General features: G+C 48.4%; 1 protein-coding gene across 2 annotated transcripts in view; it reads right to left on the bottom strand.

Moving 5' to 3' along the window:
* The window catches only part of LCMT1 (leucine carboxyl methyltransferase 1), a 71119-nt gene extending 62609 nt beyond the window's left edge, over positions 1-8510 (bottom strand). For both annotated transcript variants that reach the window (XM_011987948.1, XM_011987949.1), the window contains exon 1: positions 8237-8510. In XM_011987948.1, coding sequence (XP_011843338.1) covers positions 8237-8349 — 113 coding nt within the window. In that variant the 5' untranslated portion in view covers positions 8350-8510. The remainder of the gene's footprint in view (positions 1-8236) is intronic.
* Between the last annotated feature and the right edge of the window lie 8306 nt (positions 8511-16816).

Raw genomic sequence — 16816 nt, 5'->3', positions numbered from 1 at the left:
AAAAAAAAAAAAAAAAAGTAAATAAAAAGAAAAAAAAAAGAAATCAAAAACCATAAAATTTCACTTTATTGATGGACTTTTTTTTTTTCTTTTTTTGAGACAGGGTCTCACTCTGTCGCCCAGGCTGGAGTGCACTGGCGCGATCTTGGCTCACTGCAACCTTACCTCCTAGGTTCAAGCAATTCTCCTGCCTCAGCCTCCCAAGTAGCTGGGATTACAGGCGCCCGCCGCCACACCCAGCTAATTTTTTATATTTTTAGTAGAGACGGGATTTCACCGTGTTAGCCAGGATGATCTCCATCTCCTGACCTCATGATCTGCCTGCCTCGGCCTCCCAAAGTGCTGGGATTACAGGTGTGAGCCACTGCACCCGGCCTGATAGACAAGTTTTACGGCTAATTCATGTTTAACAGAATGTTCTAGTTCTGAAGTGGCATGTCTTCTCCGGGGATGGAAAGCAGCACCTGCCTTGAAAACATTTCAGATCACAATCTCGGCTTTACTCTCTGGGGCACAGCTAAGAAGATGCCATCAGGATGCCGGAAAGGCCCTGGGCTAAGCCGTGAGGAAAAACTTGGCTTTGCAGAGAGACCCTGTGACCTGCTAAAGGGGAGAACATTTTTCCATGCAGTTGAAAATGAGATTAAGTTCTGTAACTTTCACAATGAAATTTCAGCCTTATAAGCCCTGGTCTGCTTTCTAGAACACACAGACCACTAAAAGTCGGTAAAACAGAAAACCAGAATGTTAAGACCTCATCAGGAAACACTATCTTGAACATGTGCGCTCAGTTCCTGTCACTGTGGCCAGCTGACAAATACAGCTCACGTGGCGCAAAGGTAGGAATGATCTGTGCTCAGCTCGCGTCTATTCCAGTGGCAGAACACTAGGCACTTTCTAAACTACAACTGGGCCGACCACCACCAAGAAGATGAACCGGGTGTTATAGAACATTTAACAGAAGGTAGATCTTGTCTGCGGGTGTCAGACAAGCCTCTTGGAGTGAGCCACATTTGAGCTAAGCCAAAAACCTTGGAGTCATATTGGATCCCTCAGTCTCACCCCATATCCACTCTGCCAGAACATTCTATCAACTCCACCTTCAAAATGAGCCCAGAATCTGATACATTCTCAGCACCTCCATCACCACTATCCTGATCCAAGCACCAGCCTGTCTCGCAGGGGACACTCCCATAGCCAACTAAGTGATCCTGCCTCCGTCCTTGCCCCTGCAGTCTGCTCCTAACAAGGCGGAAGCAATGCTGTTAAAACCAAGTCAGGCCACCTCGCTCTTCAGTTCCAAATGCTCCAACAGCTCCCATCCCACTGAGAGGAAAAGTCGGGTCCTTACGAGAGCCTCCCTCGTGTGACCTGCAGCAACTGCCCCCACCTCCTGCGCCCATGCTGTCCCAGATCCATCCTGCACTCCTCCCCATCCCTCATCCTGGTCTTGTTGCTCCTGGAACAGGTCAGGCCGGCTCCTGCCTCAGGGCATTTCTACTCTCCTGCTTCTCTCTGCTGGATACTGCTTCCCCAGACACTCACAGGGCTCACTCCCTGCCCCCTGCAAGCCTTTCCTCTGCACTGACCTCAGTGAGGCCTTCCCTGGCCACTCCATCTCAGATGACAACGCCTTCCAACACACCCACTGCATCTCCCACCATCTTACATGCCACATATTGTGCTCATTTGTTTCCTGGCTATGCCCCACCCACTCCCATTCCAGGAACAATGCTCCACAAGAGCTGCATCCTGTGTTTGGCTCACTTCTGCACTGGCAGGGTGGAGGACAGCACCTCCACAACCGGAGCAGGTGCTCAACAAAGAATGTGGAGCGAATGCACTAACCTCGCAGATAATGTGGAACTAAACAGGCAAGGGAGGGTGGAGGAAGCATTCCAGGCAGAGGGAATGGCATGCTCCAGGGCCCCGAGGATGGAAGAAACAGGGCACATTAGATGAACTGAAGGGATGGCGGTGATGGGGGAGGGAAGTATGGTATGAAGTAAGGCTGGGGAAGTACAGAGAGCAGGCCGGGGCCTGTAGCCCACGTAAGAAATGTTGGTCTTTTTCTAATGGCAACAGGAGGCCATTAAGCTAGGGAGTGACATGATCAAATGGGCCTTTTACAAACCTCTGGCTTCAGTGTGAGATACAGATTTGGGGGAAGTAAGAGTGATTGGGGGAGCCCATTTGGGAGACTAGTACCATAGTTCAGATCACAGACGACAGAAACAGAGGTTGAGGAAAGTTGATTCCTTTCCTTACTTAGTCAAATAATTCCCTCATCCCCTAAATACTTAGTAGATAAAAGTTAACAGGTCTGGGTGACTGATTGCATAAGAGGGAAAGTAAAAGGGCAGTTCCAAGACGATGCCAATTTTTTTTTTTCTTTTTTTTTTTGAGACGGAGTCTCCCTCTGTCGCCCAGGCTGGAGGGCAGTAGCACGATCCCAGTACACTACAACCTCTACTTCCCTGGTTCAAGCGATTCTCCTGCCTCAGCCTCCCAACAGCTGGGATTCCAGGTGCACACCACCATGCCCAGCTAATTTTTGTATTTTTAGAAGAGATGGGGTTTCACCATGTTGGCCAGGTTGGTCTCAAACTCCTGACCTCAGGTATCCACCCGTCTCAGCTCCAAAAGTGCTGTGATTACAGGTGTAGGCCACCACACCTGGCCTTAACTTGTGAACTGAATAAACCATGGCACCATTCACTGAGTTGCAGGTTGGGAATGGCAGGAGCTGATATGAAGCAGTTTTGGAAATAGTGAACTGGAGATAATACTGAGACATCCAACTGGAGATTTCCAGCTGGCGGCCTATCAGGTTAGCGTGAGCAGATCATGAAAAGGTACAGTATGTATGCCATGCAACAAAGTGCAGATGTTTACCTTGCAGCTGATGGGGAATCAGAAGGTTTTTAGGTGAGTGACAGAGTAAGATTTGCGATCCTGACAATCACCCTGGCCAGCAGGTAAGAGCACATTGCAACAGATCAGGTGAGTGAGGAGAGCCCAAGCAAGGACTATGGTTGTGGGAAAGAGAGGAAGATGTCCCTTTTGTCACCGACCCCTCTCCCACACAGCTGCCTGGAATTTTCCTAAAATACAAACCAAGATCACATCAGTTCCCCACTCAAAATCCCTTAGGATAAAACCCATACTCCTTGGGACCTTCCGTGATTCACTGTCTGAACAGCTTTCTAAATTCTAACGTGCTACCCACTCCCTACTCTCTGTCAAGTTCGCCTAATATACCACTCTACTCCAGTCTCCATGCCTTTGCTCCTGCTACTGTCTTCTGCCTGGCAAACCCCAGTTTCCGGTTTATCTCTTTGTTTTTTGAGACAGGATCTCATATTGTCACCCAGGCTGCAGTGCAGTGGCGCAATCTCAGCTCACTGCAGCCTTGACCTCCTAGGCTCAAGTGATCTCCCACACCAGCCCCAAAGCAGATAGGACTACTGGCATGCACCGCGACACCGGTTAATTTTTTTTTTTTTTTTTTTTTTTTTGTAGAGAGGAGGTTTCCCCATGTTGCCCAGGCTGGTCTTGAACTCCTGAGCTCAAGTGATCCGCCACCTTGGCTTCTCCAAGTGCTAGGATTACCACCTCCTCCACTGCAGAAAAGAGAAGAGTGGCACTGACCTCGAGGAGCTGGCCTGGTGCTGCGGGCCAGGCCCTAATGTTGTTGGAAGCTGGCTAGCACCCACAGGAAGGCCATGTTGTTCTCCTGTTGGACATAAACAACCATGCAGACCACCCACACAAGCGCACTCTGCATCACTGATGACAGGAGACGAAACGAGACCACCTCATCATTTTGTCTAAGCAGAGAAAAATCAAGGTCACTGTGCCACCCACGGAATACCAGACATCTCTTTCTCCCAGCTGACAGAAGTGACTGCGGCTTCTTTACATGTTACAGCTTTAGCCTTACTCCAGCCAAATCTCCTTCCAGAAAACAGAGAGCTACTGGATAGAATTTTCCCACCTCCTTTCAGTACTCAATACAGAGAAAATCCGACCTTCCCCCAAATCGCCCAGCCAAAGCCCAGATCCTAAATGTCTAACACCCTCTTACTGATGGGACCCACAGTTTCTCATGGTGTGAGTTTTCCCTCCTTGCAATAAGTAATAACCCCAGCTTGCTTAACTACAGGTGTGTTTCTGGTGGTCTTTACTGGAGGGATTCACAACTGTAAAAGTAAGAAAAGATGATTAAGTTTCTTGGGGGAAGGCCGGGCGCGGGGGCTCTTGCCTGTAATCGCAGCACTTCGGGAGGCTGAGGCAGGTGGATCACCTGAGGTTAGGAGCCCGAGACCAACATGGTGGTCTGATCAACATGGTGAAACCCCTTCTCTACTAAAAATACAAAAACTAGCTGGGTGTGGTGGGGGGTGCCTGTAGTCCCAGCTACTCGGGAGGCTGAGGCAGGAGAATCGCTTGAACCCAGGAGGGAGAAGTTGCAGTGAGCCAAGATCGTGCCACTGTACTCCAGCCTGGACAACAAGAGCCAAACTCCCTCTCAAAACAAAATTTAAAAAGTTTCTTGGGGGAAGTTAAGGGAGTCTCATTCTGAGGGCTCCCATTTTCTATGCTGAGCAATAGCTGATATTATCTTGAGAATAAAAAAGGGGTAGGGTAAATCAGAAGTCTGAAGAAAGTGAAAAACGTCTGAATTAAGTATCCGGAGAAAGGGAGAGTGAGTTGATCTGAGAAACAAACTAGGATAGTCAGGTTCTGTTAAGGGCAGAGGTGCGGTTGGCTGACATGATTGTAGTGGCACCAAGCCACCCTACTGTGTGATTTCTAGCACCTGTATTCAAGGCAAAAGTGGATAGTTTGGTTAAACCAGCATTTTGGGTCTACTAAGACCAAAGGACAAGGAAGATAAATGCACTGTCAACAGAATTACTGAGGGATGAAGGATGAACTCTAAGTAATCAATTAAGAGGTAACAGCAGAGGGAACGTCTAAAAGATAGAGAAAACCACTGAGGTGCTAAGAAGAAATGGGCACAGCATGGGAAACAGAAAATAACTGGTCAAGCAACTTGGAAAAAGGGGTCAGGGCTGCAGAGTGTTGCACTCTCATCTGTGAGGCAGTGCAGGATCAGGATAAAAGCACAGGGTATCACGGTGGGAAAGGGTGACAGAATCAGATAGGAAGAGGTGATTACTACAAATCAGGTGTTCAAGAAATTGAGTGCCCCATGCATAGGCTCCATGTGGATGCTGAGGTCACCTAAGGTGAAGTCATGTGAGGTAGAAGACACTGTGGGCCAAGCACCCCAGTCTTCCATGAATGAGGTGAATGACCAGAAGAAGGTGAACAACAGCAACCAGGAGGACTCCAGCTGGGCAGGAAGGATCTCCATGGAATGAGACGGGGGACATACACAGGAGGACACAAAGCTCAAACCCCTGATCCTGAGATACACAGGGGACGAGAAGAATGAGGAGCCACAGGAGAGGGCTTCAAGATGGGATATTCCTGGGGAAGGGTCAGGGTGAAGGCAAAAGGAGGGAGGGAATGGCTAAGGAGTGGCTAACAAAACAGAAGCTGATGTTGATTATCGGGTGGTAACTGCAGAGGACACAGTGAGGGGTTGGTGGGATGGCTGGGTCATAGGTAAACAAAAGAGGGAGAACAGACTCAGTGGCATAGCATGATAGATATCATAAGGAAAGCAGAGAAGGGAAGGGAAGGAGAGTGGGCTACCATGAAAAGAGCTCAATTGATACCTATTGAGTCAAATGGAATTAGTGTAAACCTAATATATCCAACCAGAAAATTTCTGATACCACAAGTCCAGGATCATAATGATGATAACGGTTTGACGACCATGAGGGGTGGTGATGACAGTAACTACCAATTCTGAACACCTCCAGTATGCCAAGCACTGTTGCAACCACTCCACATTTCACCCGCACAGCAATCCTCTGAGACAGGTAACATCCTCCTTATCCCCAGAAGGGCTCTGTACCAAAGGAGGAAGCAAACTACACAGAAGTAAAAGATTTATAGGTGCCCCAGAAGGCTGACTGGCTTTTTATTTTATAGCTACAACTCACTCAGGGCAGCAGGAACCACCCTAACTCATAGCTCCTGCAAATTCAGCAACTATAAACAGTGTTCAGCCTGGAGGGAAATCAAAACTAGCAATAATAATTTACTGAGGGCTTCACTTTGTGTCAGATCCTCTGCATCGATAATCTCATTTAATCCTGACACCCATAAAGGTTACCTTTATTATCACTGTTTTAAAAATGAAAAGACTAAGCTGGGCGGGGTGGCTCATGCCTGTAATCCCAGCACTTTGGGAGGCCAAAGCAAGCGGATCACTTGAGGTCAGGAATTCGAGACCAGCCTGGCCAACGTGGTGAAGCCCTGTCTCCACTAAAAATGCAAAAATTACCCAGGCATGGTGGTGTGTGCCTGTGATCCCAGCTACTTGGGAGGCTGAGGCAGGAGAATCACTTGAACCCGGCAGGTGGAAGTTACAGCGAGCCAAGACAGCTGTGGCCAATAGCAACTGAAAACCACAGAAGAAAAAAGGCTGAGTATAATCCACTCGAATTCACAAATTTCACAAGGGACTGCCTCTAAGACTTTTAATACTTGTGTATTTATTGATTTAATCAATCACCACTTACACAGACTACATGCCAGACACTGCTCCAACTGCTCTACTAATATTAAATATCATTTTTGTCCACGCCCACCTATGAAGCATTATTATAGTCCCCATTTTACAGATCAGGAAACTGAGCCACAGAAAGGTTTAGTAATTTCCCCGACTTTATACTGCCAGTAAGTGGCAAAGCTCAGTTTGACAGAGTCTAGCTCCAGAATCCATACTCTGAGAGTTTAGTCCCCAAGAACCCATAAAAAGTGCACGGTTTAAACCAACACACTGGTTTTCCCCACTCTACAATCACTATGTGGCCTCAGCCTCCTTCTCCCACCTTAAAAGCATTCTTTGAGCTCCTCTAACAGTTCACATTCCTCTGAACACTCTCTTACAACTTTCCTATTTTTCAAGCCTTTTCTTCTCACTTTTTTCTTTTTTTTTTTTTTTTTTTTTTTGAGACGTAGTCTCACACTCTCACCCAGGTTGGAGGGCAATGGCGTGATCTTGGCTTACTGCAACCTCTGCCTCCCAGGTTTAAACGATTCTCCTGCCTCAGCCTCCCGAGTAGCTGGGATTATAGGTGCCCGCCACCATGCCCAACTAATGTTTGTATTTTTAGTAGAGACGGGGGTTTCACCATGTTGGCCAGGCTGGTCTCGAACTTCCGACCTCATGATCTGCCCATCTCGGCCTCCCAAAGTGCTGGGATTACAGGCATGAACCACCGTGCCCGAACTCTTCTCATCTTAAACATCATTAACAAAATTACAAACTCTAATGGCACTGCTGTATTTGTCAGCACTCAACACAAAAAAATCATAATTATGTATTTCATAAGTAATTATTAGCTTCCTGTCTCTCTTTTCCAACTAAGCTGTGAGTTCCAGTATGTCTGACACCATGTCTGTCTTGTTCTTGATGTATTTCCACCACTGAACTTCTACTAAGCAGCCCAAAGTAAGGGCCTAGCACAAAGCTCTCGAAAATTTTTGTTGAATGAAAGAATAAATGGTGGACACTCAAGTCTCATGTTTTCTCTTTATCTGACATGTACCTCTGCTGGCTACGCCCCCATCTCCACCACCACACCCTTAATAGTGGAGACTTAGTGTGCTACTGGCTCTGCAAAGAGATATTAACCTGGCCCTGGGCGGGTTATTTCCCCTCGTCGTCCTGAGTTTCAGGTGCACAACAGGAATCATGCCAACCCCCTAAAGAATGCAACCTACAAAAGAGAGAGAACCTACATCTCTCATCCTCGTAACCCACCGAGGCTGGAGCTATTATGTGCTTCATGTTGTCTTTCCAGCAGGGTTTAGCTCCAAGAAGCCCAAGGCCTCGTCTGCCTAGTTCAGGGGCCTGCTCCCATAGACGGTCCCCAGGCTTGCCCTCTGCCTGGCTCACAGCAAAAGCTCAGAAAGGATTCGTTAAATACATGAAGCCCTGCTCCGTGCACTTCACAGGTGGGAAGCGAGGGTCGTGCGAGGCGGGGGCTGCATCCCTGCCAGCCTCGAGCGTATTCTTCAGACGCAGGCCCGCCTCCCACCTAGGCCCGCGCCCCAGATGCCGGCCCCGAACCCCACGCCCGACAGGCACCTCTTGCACAGGGAAGCATCTTCGCAGGTGCCGCGCACGCCCTCGTCGTCCGCGTCGCAGCTCGAGGCGGAAGAGCAGGAGGTAATAGAGGACTCCCTCTGCCTAGTGGCCATGGGCGTGGAGGTTCCGGGGAGCTGTGTCCGCCAGGGACATGGAAGCGGGGTCGACCGGCGGTGGGGGACGGCGCTAGTCACCAGCAGAAAGCAAAAGACTGTAACGCTCCACCTGGCCCAGCTGGCGCGGCTCAGTGACCGCCCACGCCGGCTGCCCCAGCAACCTCTCCGCTTATTGGTTCCTCTTCCGAGTCGCTCATTGAACAATTATCCTGCCCGCTCAGCCTACGAAGTTGTTCATTGGATAATTATTTTGGCACCGCCTACATAACCCGGAAATTTGACGATAGGAAAAAGAAACTAAACAGTAGAAGAGTATCGCAATCCTTTCTGGGAAGTGTAGTCTTACGTGCCTGGAGAAGTCGTCCGGTTTTTGCTGGCTGGTCACGAAATTTTATAGCTATAATTAACTCAGGGCGGAACAGCTAGCAGAATCCTCAGCGTTCGGGCAAAGGGCAGAGAATCCAACTAGAAGCAACAAGTATAAGTTGTTACGTTCAGTCCGGGCTCAGTGTCATTCAATTTTACAAAATTTTCTTGTGTGCTGACTCTGTCAGCGACTGTGCTGAGGGCTTTGCACCCAAAATTGCCTTTGAAATGTAGTGAGGGGGGCGGGCGTGGTGGTTTACTCCTGTAATCCCAGCACTGTGGGAGGCCGAGGCGGACGGATCACCTGAGGTCAGGAGTTCGAGACCAGCCTGGCCAACATGGTGAAACACCGTCGTTACTAAAAGTACAAAAATTAGCCGGGCGTGGTGGTGGCCGCCTTAGTCCTGGCTACTCAGGAGGCTGAGGCAGGAGAATCGCTTGAACCCGGGAGGCGGAGGTTGCAGTGATCCGAGATGGCGCCACGGCATTCCATCCTGAGGGACAGAGCAAGACTCCGTCTCAAAAGAAAAAGAAAGAAAGAAAAGAAATGTAGTGAGGGAAGTAGTGTGTGGAAAAGTAATACAATAGGAAGCTATGTAGCAGTGATAATAAATGACCTAGAGCTACCAGGTAGCAGCATCAAGGGCTGAATCTCAGAAACACGATGTTCAGTGAAAGAAGGAAATCTAACAACACTTTGTAAAGTTCAAACCAAGTAAAACTAATGTTGTTTAGAGAAACATACACATATGGTAAAATACTGTACAGAAAAGGGCAAGACAAGGAAAATTTTTTTAAAAAAGAATCAGGATATTGGTGACCTTTAGGGAGCCGAGAGGGTAGCACACAAGAGGGGAGGGAGAGGCAGGGAAGGAGCACAGAGACACATCCTGAGTTTCTCACGTGGGAGTGGGATCACGTGTGTCTGTTTCGTTATGATGCATATTCAAGATGTTCTGGATTTATTTTGTACTAAATCCAGTACAAAATATATGTATAAATTCAAGATGTACTGGGGAAGTCGCCTGGTTTCTTGCTGGTCATGAAATTTTATAGCTATAATTAATCCAGGGCAGAAGAGCTAGCAGAATCCTCAGTGTTCAGGCGATGGGCAGATAATCCAGCCAGAAGCAACACTTGTAAATTGTATATGTATAATGTATGTTTAATATACATTATAAATTGAAAATGTGTTTGTATATTCCATTTTGTTATCTGTCAGTTGTTGGAAGCAGGGAACAGACATACTTTAAGAACTTTGAATTGCACTCATTTTTTTAAAAAGGAAAATAAACAACAGAAACCCAGAATACACACCTTGGGGTGAGGTCAAATATCAAATGCTAGCTCAGTATTCTAATGGAGGAACAATATTTCATTGATAGCCACAGTAGAAACGACAGAGGGGAATGGCTAAGGTTGGAGAGCTTTGCCGGGGGAGTGCTAATGGGATAAAACACACCATTTTCTTGGAGTGGTCCTTTGCCAAAAGGTTAATACAAACTATTGCACAAGCATCATCTCCCAGCTTAGCAGTGTCCACATTCCATGGGTGTTAGTGGATAGTAAGTGTTAACAGCAAGTACTATATGGTGTTAATCCCATCGTTCTGGACTGTGAGACTGAGGGTGACTGGAAGAAGGCAGAGGCAGATGGGTTCATACACTGTTGTTGTTGGACGAGCCTTTCATTCAAAATAGCTGGTGATTCAGAGGAATTTGGTTATCTCAAAGTCTTTTTCCAGCTAACCTCCAGGGCTACCTCATTCCATGTTAAGTTCCTGGTTTAGGGTCTGAAAGTTTATGACAGAGGGGAGTCCGGAGATTGCAAGCTTAGCCATCTCAGGCTAAATGATACCTTAATGCACGAGACAATGCTGGGGTGTCTTTGAACCATATCCCAGCCAGAGAAAGTTCACTGCCAACTAGACTGCATCTTTTGACAAAGTCAAGAGAAGAGTCATGGAAGTGTAAAAGCTCTTTGGACATTAATATTTGTGGGCCAAAAGTTAGGCATTCACCATGGAAGTTCTCCCCAAAAGGCTACAATGGACAATTGTTTTTTGTTGGTTTTTTTTTTTTCTTTTTTTTTTTTTTTGAGATGGAGTCTCGCTCTGTCGCCCAGGCTGAAGTGCAGTGGCCGGATCTCAGCTCACTGCAAGCTCTGCCCCCCGGGTTTACGCCATTCTCCTGCCTCAGCCTCCCGAGTAGCTGGGACTACAGGCGCCCGCCACCTCGCCCGGCTAGTTTTTTGTATTTTTTTTTGGTAGAGACGGGGTTTCACCGTATTAGCCAGGATGGTCTCGATCTCCTGACCTCGTGATCCGCCCGTCTCGGCCTCCCAAAGTGCTGGGATTACAGGTTTGAGCCACCGCGCCCGGTCACAATGGACAATTGTTACTTTGACTCTCCAGTATCTCTTTGTTCTATTAAAAAAAAAAAAAAATAGCTAGAGTGGGCTGGGCACGGTGGCTCACGCCTGTAATCCCAGCACTTTGGGAAGCCAGGGTAGGTGGGTCACCTTAGATCAAGAGTTCGAGACCAGCCTGACCAACATGGTGAAACCCCACCTCTACTAAAAATGCAAAAGTTAGCCAGGCATCATGGCGCATGCCTGTAATCCCAGCTACTCGGGAGGCTGAGGCAGGAGAATCGCCTGAACTCTGAAGGCGGGGGTTGTGGTGAGCTGAGATCACGCCATTGTACTCTAGCCTGGGCGATAAGAGCAAAACTGTCTCAGGGGGAAAAAAAAAAAAAGCTAGAGCTTCTTATGGAAAACTAAGCCTCTCTCCTTTCAGTCCACGTGAATCAAGAAAGGCTCCTTGGCCAGGCGCGGTGGCTCACGCCTATAATCCTAGCACTTTGGGAGGCTGAGACAGGCGGATCATGAGGTCAGGAGTTCGAGACCAGCCTGGTCAACATGGTGAAACTCCATCTCTACTAAAAATACAAAAAATAGCCGGGCATGGTGGTGCGCACCTGTAGTCCCAGCTACTTGGGAGGCTGAGACAGACGAATCTCTTGAACCCAAGAGGCAGAGGTTGCCATGAGCTGAGATTGTGCCACTGCACTCCAACCTGGGCGACAAGAGCGAAACTATCTCGGACAAAAAAAAAAAAAAAAAAAGCGAGGCTCCTTGCCTGATTCTAGGGGTGGAAACTTGCCAAGGTCTGGCCAACTAGCACCCAAAATCACCTTGCCATGCTTCAGAGGGTGGTGGGGACTGGGGGAAGTGCTAACCAGGTTGTTCCAATCAGAATGAATCCCAGGAGTTGAATGGAAGTTGCTCAGTTTATTAGCAGAGCTCCCTTTTTTGCCACACTTGAACTTGGGAGGTGCCATCAGGTGTGGCCTGTGTGTCTGCCACGTGGTCTCTGAGGCTCCCACCTGGGGGCAGCAACACACCATCCTAACCGGTGGGTGCTTGAGTTCCACTCACTGATGTTCAGGTTAGAACTTTTTGGTCACTGCATCTAGCCTTGTGACCATCACTAGCTGCTTGGGACAGCCATAAAGACACTATTAGAAAAGTGTGCCCCCAGCACAGTCCTGGGAACAATCCTTTGTGTTGTTTGTGGCGAGGAAGGAGACCATCATCCATCACCCCAGGAAGATTTAGGAATGGCTCCCTGCCTGTGTCCTAACAGTAACTGTTCAAGCACGGGTAGTGATGTTTCCTGTGGCACTGTTGCCCTGCTGCTGCTCTCTGTTCTCCTGACCCCTAAAGAAATGCACATCCCTGACAGTCAGTGGCCTAGTCACTGATGATGAAAAAAATAAAATGGACAGGGAATGGCATTTGTTGTTCAACTTCCCCCTCGATGAAAAACCCCAAACCGACAACCCCGGGCTTTGTTTCAGTGTTGCTTGCATTCGACCAAGGGACTCAATAGCTCCATCTGGACCCTAAACAAAATGAACTTACCTGGAGTGGACCCCAGCACTGGGGAGATTACCTGGCATTCCCGTGGGGAGGAGGATGACCACCCACGGGGCAGGCTGCTGGTCTCCCTTTCCCCATAACTTCCCTGAAGATTCACACCACGAGTGATCTGATGGAGACAAAAACCACGTGATTTGGACTTCAGAAGAGTGGAGGGAACCCTTAAAATACATGGGAATCCCACTAAATTTCAATGTGGTAAATATTTGACTATTATAGTTTTGGCTAATATGTTCTGCCTGTTTCAAGAGCCTCTCAGCCACCATCTGCCCAAGGGTGGGTGGATGGCGTCGCTGAACGTGAGGTGTCAAGGGCTGGGGCAAAGTCCTGCAGATGCCGCTTTGCTCTGCGCTCTGCTCCTCGCGATCTTCTCCAGATCGGGCTCGTCGGGGCTCGGCTCCGATCGGTCCAGCTCGGCTCGGCTCGGTTGGCCTCGGCCCCGAACGGTCGGCCCAGAGGGTGGGTGGACGGCGCGCCGGAAGTGACGTGAGAGAGCGAGGTCAACGGCCCGGGTAGCCGCGGCAGACGCCGTCGGTGGCTTTAGCTGTGAACCCATGAAGAAGCTGTCTGGGTGTAGCCCTGCCTGCCAGGCGGAGCCCCGCGGGCTGCCGCTGCTGCTGTGAAGAAACAGTTCAACCTCATTAGCAGGTGGCCAACCTGACCATGGGCGGATCGGTTCCGGACTGGACCACGACCCAGCCCGAGGCCAGCGGGACCCCAACTGTCGCTCAGTAGCTCCCCGGCCCCTGGCGACCAGCTGGGACGGGCCGCTGCCTCCTCTGCAGCCATCCCTCGAGTGCCCCCTGCCCATTGTCCCTACCCCGGCGAGTATTGCCCTGCGAGGACTACACCCGATCCTTCTCCTCTCTTCCCGAGGACACAGCCAGCCAGGGACCGCTGCCCTGTGCTAAAACTCCAGTGACTTCTGTCCCTAACGCTGTGTCGAGCGCTGTGCTGTGGGGGGCAGCATTGTCAGGCTTTCCGGGTTGACCCGCTGTTAGGAGTCCTGTAAGTGCATGGTAGCAAGAAATAAAGGGATACATGAAAGCCAGTCGGATTTGCTTAGTGAATTTCAGAACGCCCACGAGGGAATTTGGAGGTGGTGCAGTCTCAGAAACCAGGATTCCTAGGAACTTAACTGCTGCTGCAAGTTCTTGACATTTAGAAATTTAGAATTGGGAGACACCTTGTGCCAGTTTAAAAAGTCTTCTTCCTCTTGGATTTGGAGACAGCTGCTTCTCCATGTTCCTTCGGTACTGCTTGAATGCTTGACAAGAAACATAGGCAAACAAAAATAATTTATATACAGAAGATGTGTGCTTATAGAGGGATAGCTAATGCACTGAACACAACCTAGCTGTCATTAGATGGAGGGAGGTAACAAAAGCTTCCCAGAGATGAAAAATCTGAGCAGAGACTCTGTCTTCCATCTTTAAACACTGCTTTCAAATACTACTTGTATTTGATTAGGTCTCTTGGTCATAAAGAAAACCCAAAACTTCCTCAAGCAAAGATAGGAATTAGTTGTCTCCTAAGTAATCACAAGAATCCAAGAGTAGTGTGGCTGCAGATTTGGCTACATCCAGGGGTTTCACTCTTTGGGCAGGTCCAAAGAGAGACAGTCCACTGGGAGACTCCCCAGTCTTCCAAGTCCCAGAGGGAAAGACAACTCTTTTCCCAGTCACTGTGACAGAGTCCCAGGACTGGCTCTGAATTATTCTGGGTCCCATACCCTTCCCCAGAAATGGACTTGAGTCAGCACCACTCAAGCCATAGGAACTGAAGTGGAGGAGTGCTGGTTCCCTAAGGTAAACTGGAGCACTGTCACCAGCAGGTGGGGAGAATGGATGGTAATCAGGCAAGCAATAAAGGTCATGATGTGCCTTTCGTAGTCCTGCTGAAAAAAGATAAGTTACTGTTTTGTTTTTTTTAAGATGGAGTCTCACTCTGTCGCCCAGGCTGGAGTGCAGTGGCATGATCTCAGCTCACTGCAGCCTCCACCTCTCGGGTTCAAGCAATTCTGCTGCCTCAGCCTCCCAAGTAGCTGGGACCACAGGCGCGCACCGCCACGCCCGGCTAATTTTTGTATTTTTAGTAGAGTCGGGGTTTCACCATGTTGGCCAGGATGGTCTCGAACTCCTGGCCTCAAGTGATCTGCCCATCTCGGCCTCACAAAGTGCTGGGATTACAGGCATGAGCCACCGCACCCAGCCCCTTTACTGAAATCTTTAAAAGGTCTAATAGTAATACTCATCAACGCTTCTATGGCGTGGTTTGGTTTACAAAGTGCTGTGCTCAACCTCCTGGCTTGGTTCTTGCCTACTGACAACGATCACTTCTTTCTTAGAAGAAAACGTAACTTGCCAAATTGCACAGCTACTAAGTGGTTGAGGCAAGACTTGAATCAGGGCTTCTTTTTCTTTTTTTTTTTTTGGAGACAGAGTCTGTCGCCCAGGCTGGAGCACAGCGGCGAGATCTTGGCTCACTGCAGGTTCCGCCTGCTGGGTTCCATTCTCCTGCCTCAGCCTCCCGAGGAGCTGGGACTATAGGCACCCGCCACCACACCCGGCTAATTTTTTGTATTTTTAGTAGAGATGGGGTTTCACCTTGTTAGCCAGGATGGTCTCGATCTCGTGACCTCGTGATCCACCCACCTCGGCCTCCCAAAGTACTGAGATTACAGGCGTGAGCCACCGCGCCCAGCCGCATCAGCGCTTCTGAATGGTGGATCTCATGTCATTTTGAGTACAGGAACTGGGCTGCCTCTTCACCAGGGAAGGACGAATGTTTATTAAACATCTGTGCTTATGAAGCTGCAGGGCTAGGTGCTTTGCATACATTTATCTCCTTTCTCACAACAAGCCTCAGACGTGGTGTTATTTATTCCTGATTTAACAGTGAGGATGCCAGAGATTAAAGGGGTCATCGAGCTAGTAAATGACAGAGCTGTGGACCCAAACCCAGGTTTCTGATTCTGAAGGAGCTGTAAATTCTCATTACAGAGATCTAATGACCTTCTCCAGGAGTCGAGGACTCACTACCTCACTAAATTCTCACAGAGTCAAAATGCGTCTCTACCTGCTGATCCCAGAGCAGTCTCCTGCGGCTGCATTGAATGAATCTCATCTCACTTCGAGTCAGCCCTTCCTGTATTTGATGATCACAAACCTTATCCTTACCTTGCCAGCAGTAACATTCTGCATCCCTCACCCACTCCATTGTGTCCTTTTCCTCCCACTCATCTTCACTCTGCCTTTTCTAGGGGCACTCTGAACAGTATTTCTGAGAAGGGGTAGGTAATATGTGCTTTGCTTCAGTCTGAGTGGATTCCATCAGCCTCTGCATAGAGCACGGGTGGAAAGAAATCCTGTGTCATTGCAGCTTCTTTTCAATCTAAGCTTTCATGGCCTTGTTATATAGTTTACATGTTTTTATCAGACAACAGGATGTTTTGCCTATATCGTTCTATTTCCCTTTCTCAGATGTTGGAGATGCCGTAGTAATTAATGAAGTACAAATCCATTTTAAAATATCTTACTCCTGGCCAGGCGCGGTGGCTCACTTCTGTAATCCCAGCACTTTGGGAGGCCGAGGAGAGCGGATCACTTGAGGTCAGGAGTTTGAGACCAGCCTGGCCAACATGGTAAAACCGTGTCTCTACTAAAAATACAAAAATGAGCCAGTGTGATGACAGGCACCTGTAGTCCCAGCTCCTCCAGAGGCTGAGGCGGAAGAATCGCTTGAACCCAGGAGGCAGAGGTTGCAGTGAGCCAAGATCTCACCACTGCACTGCAGCCTGGGTGACAGAGTGAGACTCTGACTCAAAAAAATCATACTCCTGTCTGCTTGGTCTGTGTCTTTCCTTAAAGTTAGATATTAAAAGTACAATAGACTCGCAGTCCCTTATCTGGAAGTTTTGGGGCCAGATAAGTTTCAGAATTCAGACTGTTTCAGATTTTTCTAAAAGTAATAATGCACATGTGATGTGGTTATATAATGCTGTGGGCTCTGGGACAGCCCCTGATAATCAAACATATTATTGTTACTATAGGAAAATGTATCAATATTTTCCCACTTCATGGATGCCTAAAGATTATACATAGCTTCGTGTCAAGTCAGGTCAACTTTTGTTGCCAAATAAGTTACCAAAAAAAAA

Source organism: Mandrillus leucophaeus, unplaced genomic scaffold, assembly GCF_000951045.1.
Source record: "Mandrillus leucophaeus isolate KB7577 unplaced genomic scaffold, Mleu.le_1.0 Scaffold32, whole genome shotgun sequence".
Classification (NCBI taxonomy): Eukaryota; Metazoa; Chordata; class Mammalia; order Primates; family Cercopithecidae; genus Mandrillus; species Mandrillus leucophaeus.
The sequence above is the reverse complement of the archived record's forward strand: the minus strand, read 5'-3'. Positions and strand labels throughout refer to the sequence as shown.